This window comes from Anoplopoma fimbria, chromosome 17 (assembly GCF_027596085.1).
Source record: "Anoplopoma fimbria isolate UVic2021 breed Golden Eagle Sablefish chromosome 17, Afim_UVic_2022, whole genome shotgun sequence".
In the NCBI taxonomy this organism is placed as follows: Eukaryota; Metazoa; Chordata; class Actinopteri; order Perciformes; family Anoplopomatidae; genus Anoplopoma; species Anoplopoma fimbria.
The window spans coordinates 16,372,198-16,379,206 of NC_072465.1; the positions used below are offsets into that span (position 1 = coordinate 16,372,198).

A 7,009-nucleotide genomic window follows, 5' to 3' on the forward strand; every position below is an offset into this window, starting at 1 on the left:
ATATACAGACAGAAATACAACAAAAAACAGGGCGAGTGGAGGCCAATGTAATAACGTAAAAACAATGTTTTTTAAAAAGCTGCGGAAGGCTGACAATTGCTGCTTTGTTTTATGAGAACGTCTCGACTAATTACACGACAGTGAGAAAGGGACATTGATGAATATAACTACGCTATTATTGTAATTGACAATAGTTATAATAGTTTCTGTCTGTATATATAATATTTCAGTTACTGTGGATTCCTTTCTGTTTTTTACTGCTTTTTTTATTGCTCATTTGCTTATTTATAATACTTATTTTAGATCTTGTTTTTTTTTTACCATGTCTCTTGTTTGCACTATCATCTATGCTGCTGTAATCCTGTAAATTTCCCCGCTGAGGGACTAATAAAGGATTATTTTATTCTATTTTAATGATATTGTATCACGCATGCGTAGACGTGCTTTGTCCACTAGAGGGCGGTCCACTGTCACCGACTTCCTGCCGGTCACATGCAGAGGAACGAGCGGCCACCGCAGAAGAAGAAACTCCCCCATGAAATGAAATTAATTGAAAGAGTGTTGTAGACTTATACATCACGTAGTTTTTACTCAAACACGTTCGTTTAAAGTCTATCGAAGGGTGCCGTTTGGAGAGAGAATGTCAGGGATACCTGCAGACACGTGGCAGCCGCAAACAGTGACTTTGGACACGACGTAAGTTTTACTAAAACCTTTGAATGCTAACTCAGACGAGCTAACTCTAGCTCACGGTTTGGTGATGTTAGTAAAGCGTGGGGCTTGTTATCTTAACTTTAGCGATACTTCAAAACATTTCTAGGGTTTTGGGTACTCTCTAACACACCTGTGCTGTTAAAACAGACGAATAACACATTACATTACATTACATTACAGTCATTTAGCAGACGCTTTTATCCAAAGCGACTTACAATAAGTGTATTCAACATAGGTATTCAAGAGAACTACTAGTCACCAGGGGCCGGTATTTCAAAATGATCCGACAGGATTAATCCACCTGGATTGGATTAAATCCTGATCAGATCCTAAAAACGGGTATTTCAAAGCAAATCTGATCCTGAAGATTCAGATTCAGATTTGGCAATCCAATCCTGCCTTTGATCCGGATTAAAAACTGCTGTTGAGTATTTCAAAACTTAAGTGGGAAATCTGGATCAGTTTGATCCTAAAAATCAGGATCACCCTGATCCCACCTCAGAGGTGGATTTGAGGGAGATTACATGTTAAGATTTGAACAGTTGAAGTGTAACTGCTCCCAAAGTTCTTTGTTTAATACAACTAAGCTTCACTGCTGTTTGATCAATGTTTATTTCCTTTTCACGTTCCTTTTTTTTTTCTGCAAACATGCACGCTGTTCACTGCAATGCTTTAACAAATCGGCGTCAGAAGTGCAACACAGAATAAACATTACACTACTGCGTGTAAGTGACATTACAAACTCCAATTAACAAGGAATTATGAAGGAAAAACAATGTGATTTATTAAACAAACAGTGTTAAACTATGCAGTATACATTTCAGTCTTTTAACTGCTTTTCCAGCAACTGAATTCTTAACTTCACTTCTTCTTGTTTAAGAAGTGTTAGTTTGATTTGTTCATTTGTTAGAATTATTTGTTGCTGAGCCCGTTCCGTTTCCACCTTCAGTAGTTCATTGTAGCCATCCCCCTTCTCAGCTTGCCTTTTGCGCTTACATGCCGGTGGATTCCACATCTCCTCCAAGACAGGGCTCTGGCTTGTGCTGGGCTCTTCAAATGCCAGCTGCACAGGGGTAGCAGACAGGTTCAGAGGCTCCGTGGGGTCGATTGACTCCCCTGTACCAGCTGGCAGTATTCCAAACAAGGCTTGGGAACTCTCACCTCCTATGATGTCCAAAACCGTATCAGTGAACTCCCCACGTTTTATGGACTTGTTCCCTGTTTGGGGGTTTTTCGCCTCAGAATGGTCCTTCGTAGCCTTTTGCTTTAAGTTTTTCCACCTAAGCCGAACCTGCTCAACACTCCGCCGTTGGCCACTACCAGTGGCATTAATTTGCCTTGTTATGTCGGCCCATATTATATTTTTTACTTTTGAGGACAGAGAACTCTGTCCAGGACCACTAAAACCTCCAAAAAGGGCCTGGTAATTGGCACGAACACCCTCCAAAAGGGCCGTTGTCTCTGCTGTTGTGAAATTACTTCCTTTATTCTTCTCCATGTTGCCTGGGGCCGGTATTTCAAAACTTGTAATCCAGATCAGAATGATCCGGATAACCAAATCCCCCTGTCCTCAGCCACGGATCAACCTGATCTATCCCGGTATTTCAAAACTTTGCTGGATTGGATCAGAGTGATCCTGATACCGGCAGATTGGGATGTCCAAATCCGTCCCGCCCCCTGGATCACAGACAGGAAACAGGAAATGGAGCCAACATTTTACAGAAAAAGGAGAAGCTAGCTCAACTATTGTCTCTGAATTAAAGTATAATCTTAGCCAGTGTTGATGCGTCCTCAGACTAGATGAAAGGCAATCATTATATTGAGTTAACCAATTATGTAAATCAGCACAAAGTTGAAAGAAGAGCTCGGCGATCTCTAATTAAGCAGAGTTCGCGCTAATGCGAGCTAACGCTGCTCCATTGACTCCTGTGTTAAGGAGCTAACAAGCTAGTAAATAGGCTAGCGTCTGTATGTCGCGGTCCACAGTCCATTTGAATGCATTCACTCGCAAGGCATTGTGTGTAGATTTTAAAATGTGTTGTACATATCTTTTTAGGAAACAGTTGTTAACAAAGGGGACAGCCCTAAAACCTTAATATTAGATTTTCTTTACAGATGTCTGTGGGAAGAGACTTGCACAGACTTGCTCCAAATGGCATTACTTTTTGAGCTTTGGCTATGAAAATTAAGTGTGTGTGCTGAATGCATGTGAATAAAAACATTTGACAGAGTTTCAGTGGAGGCCTTTATCAGTGGGTAACTTAACAAAAAAAAACTGTTACTTAAATAAGGCATTCATATTCAAACTTAAACATACAAATCGAAGTTTTGTTAAAACCAACAAATAATTCTAACAAATGAACAAATCAAACTAACACTTCTTAAACAAGAAGAAGTGAAGTTAAGAATTCAGTTGCTGGAAAAGCAGTTAAAAGACTGAAATGTATACTGCATAGTTTAACACTGTTTGTTTAATAAATCACATTGTTTTTCCTTCATAATTCCTTGTTAATTGGAGTTTGTAATGTCACTTACACGCAGTAGTGTAATGTTTATTCTGTGTTGCACTTCTGACGCCGATTTGTTAAAGCATTGCAGTGAACAGCGTGCATGTTTGCAGAAAAAAAAAAGGAACGTGAAAAGGAAATAAACATTGATCAAACAGCAGTGAAGCTTAGTTGTATTAAACAAAGAACTTTGGGAGCAGTTACACTTCAACTGTTCAAATCTTAACATGTAATCTCCCTCAAATCCACCTCTGAGGTGGGATCAGGGTGATCCTGATTTTTAGGATCAAACTGATCCAGATTTCCCACTTAAGTTTTGAAATACTCAACAGCAGCTTTTAATCCGGATCAAAGGCAGGATTGGATTGCCAAATCTGAATCTGAATCTTCAGGATCAGATTTGCTTTGAAATACCCGTTTTTAGGATCTGATCAGGATTTAATCCAATCCAGGTGGATTAATCCTGTCGGATCATTTTGAAATACCGGCCCCAGAAGTCATAAGTGCATCTCCTTTCTTAAACAAACATCTAAGAGCATAAATCAGAGCAAAAGTACAGTGCAGAGGCAAATTACTACGAAAACAATAATTGCAACAGACTAATACGAATATAATAAGTGCAGTAAACGAATACGAATTCAATAAGTGCAGCGAACTGATACGAATACAGTAAGTGCTACGAGGAAGGCTCAGGGTAGTGCTTCTTGAAGAGGTGAGTTTAAAGATGGGCAGCGACTCTGCTGTCCTGACGTCAGTGGGGAGTTCATTCCACCACTGTGGGGCCAGGACAGAAAGAAGCTGTGACCAGGTCGATCGGCCGCAGGGACCTCTGAGCGACGGGGCAACCAATCACCCCGAGGCAGCAGAGCGAAGTGGTCGGGCGGGGGTGTAGGGCTTGACTATGGCCTGGAGATAGGAAGGAGCTGTTCCTTTCACTGCCCTGTAGGCTAGCACCAGAGTCTTACACTGGATGCGAGCTCTTACAGGGAGCCAGTGTAGAGAACGGAGAAGGGAAGTTGTGTGAGAGAACTTGGGGCGATTGAACACCAGACGTGCTGCAGCTTTCTGGACAAGCTCCAGAGGTCTGATGGCCGACGCCGGGGCTCCGGCAAGTAGTGAGTTGCAGTAGTCCAGGCGGGAGATGACCAGAGCCTGGATGAGCACCTGCACCGTCTCGTCAGTGAGGAAGGGGCGAATCCTCCTGATGTTGTAGAGCAGGAATCTGCAGGAGCATGTAACCGATGCAATGTTTGCTGAGAACGACAGTTGGTCGTCCAGGGTCACACCCAGATTCCTCACAGTCCGAGTTGGCGTCACCACGGCATCATCAATGGTGATGGACAGGTCTCGGTGCGGGCAACCCTTCCCCGGGAGGAACAGTAGCTCGGTTTTGTCCAGGTTGAGCTTCAGGTGGTGTGTCACACATAATTACTATTACTGACCATGCATTGCAGGATGGGATCGATTGTGGTGGAGCTGTACTGGAGGCATGCACCAAAAACCTGCAAGAACTTCGCAGAGCTGTCCAGAAGAGGCTACTACATCAACACAAAGTTTCACCGAGTCATCAAAGACTTCATGGTGCAGGGAGGAGACCCAACAGGAACCGGTGGGTTCATAACACATACTCTATTATCCAGGCAGTGGGGTGTCCACATACTTTTGGGTTCTTTTGATCTGTTTTTCAAGGTTTGGGCTAGATTATTGTGAAATTCCCATTCCCATTCAACACACACACATTTATTTATTTATTTATTTATTTATTTATTTATTTATTTATTTATTTATTTATTTATTTATTTATTTATTTAAAAAAAATGTAAGTAATAAACAATGATTGTTCATTTTGTTTTAAATGGAGCACATCTCCAAAGGAAGTTTCTCTAAAAAAATCATCTACTGTTCATAAATTAAGCTCAAAAACTTGGGTACTATTTTCCCTTTTATTTTGTACTAAATAACATAGTTCTTACAAGGAAATAATGGGGCCCCTTAAAATAAAGCGTTACTGGTAAATCTTATGCTACATCACACAATATTTGTCTATAGTAGTGTGGCTCCAACTTTATAGCAACAGTTCTAGGAAGGTCCTTTCTCATTTCAAAGTGAAACTTAAAACTCATTTTGTTACAAGTTTGAAAGAACTAGACTGGCTTGCAAAGAGCCCTGTCCAACATCTTTAGCCTGAAAACTGTAAGCCAGGCTTTATTGCCCAACATCAGTGGTCCACCTCACTGATGCTCTTGTGGTCTCTGTACATTTTGTAGGCCTTGTGTTTTAATGTATGCTTTACTCAGTGTGGGGGTTTGGTGCTTTATTATTGGCATTCTTGAATTATTCAACAGATACACCCAACCAAAGCAGTTATCAGTGAACTCTGTGTAGGGAGGATCATACAACCACACATCTTATTTATGAGCATTTTTTTTAACTGTATTATTTCTGTCTTTTTTTTTTTTACATTTTTTGTTCAAATGTTAACATATTACATACTAAGTCTTACACCATATGTACTAACTCAGTTATTCATTTGTTTGTCAATGTATCAATCACATTCACTTTACTTTGTAAACCTGCCACTCTGAAAACCAAGAATCCGAACTTCATCTCTTTGGCAAAATAAAGAGTTTGAAATATACATGAGCCAAACTGAAACTCACAGTTAAATCTAGTCTTGTTCCAATACCTCACTTGATTATAAACCTGTGTTTTGATGAGCTTTGTTCTTCTAACAGGTCGCGGTGGTGCCTCCATATATGGTAAACAGTTTGAAGATGAGCTGAACACAGAACTGAAATTCACAGGTAATTGCAGTGGAAAAATCTCAATTAAATACAAGGTGGCAGATTAGAGGAGGCAAATATAGGTTGGTAAATAAAGAAAAGGCTCCCGTACCCTTTAAAATGTATTAACTGGTTATTTTTAGTTATTATTAGTATCTTTGTCAGTACTGAGTCCTTAATGTTATTTTTTAATGACAACATTTTTAGATATAATTGGTTGCAGGGCTATTGTATTAAACTGCATTAGTTGTAGCAAGGTATATCCAAGCAACTCATAACTAATGATAATACTAATTAATACATTTATTTAAGTCGATGTACCAAAATTTTATGCCAAAGTTGGGGTTTTGCCTAATGAAATTCTTTATTTGAAATCTGATTAATTGGACCAATTTAGTGTTACACATTCCTTACCTTTTATTATTTATGGGAAACTTGAGACAGCAAAAAGTAACACAATTCTTGGATTTTATTTCGGTGTCTATTAGGTGGTGGTATTTTGGCGATGGCCAATGCAGGACCAGACACAAATGGAAGCCAGTTCTTCTTCACTCTCGGTCCCACTCAATGGTTAGATGGCAAGCACACTATTTTTGGAAGAGTACGCCAGGGAATGGGATTGCTGAACCGAATCGGGATGGTGGAAACAAACGGTCAAGATCGGCCGGTTGATGACATCAAAATCATCAGAACTAATGTACCCAATTAAACAAATACTGGTTTTTTTTACACTGATTTTTTTTTAATTCAATAAATGTTTGATAAATGTCTGTCATGTTTCTTAAGTGTATGAAGCTGGCCTAGTATTGAAATTATCAATATTTGACAGTTGTATTTGTACCAACTGAAATGTAGAGGAACAGACAAAATTTCAGGCCTAGCTACATTTCACTGTCAAATATAGAGCTGCAATGATTAGTTTATTGACAAAAAATGTATTCGCAACTCATTTGATTATGGTTTTTCATTTTTCAAGCAAAAATGCCCCAAATTTGATAAATCCAG

General features: G+C 39.6%; 1 protein-coding gene across 1 annotated transcript in view; it reads left to right on the top strand.

Annotated features, from left to right (window-relative positions):
* The first annotated feature begins 506 nt into the window (after positions 1 to 506).
* Positions 507 to 7,009, top strand: part of ppil1 (peptidylprolyl isomerase (cyclophilin)-like 1) — a 6,674-nt gene continuing 171 nt past the window's right edge. Inside the window, exons 1-4 of the mRNA XM_054616582.1 lie at positions 507 to 696; positions 4,676 to 4,830; positions 5,957 to 6,025; positions 6,493 to 7,009. The exon at positions 6,493 to 7,009 is cut by the window's right edge and continues 171 nt beyond it. Coding sequence (XP_054472557.1) covers positions 641 to 696; positions 4,676 to 4,830; positions 5,957 to 6,025; positions 6,493 to 6,713 — 501 coding nt within the window. The 5' untranslated portion in view covers positions 507 to 640 and the 3' untranslated portion in view covers positions 6,714 to 7,009. The remainder of the gene's footprint in view (positions 697 to 4,675; positions 4,831 to 5,956; positions 6,026 to 6,492) is intronic.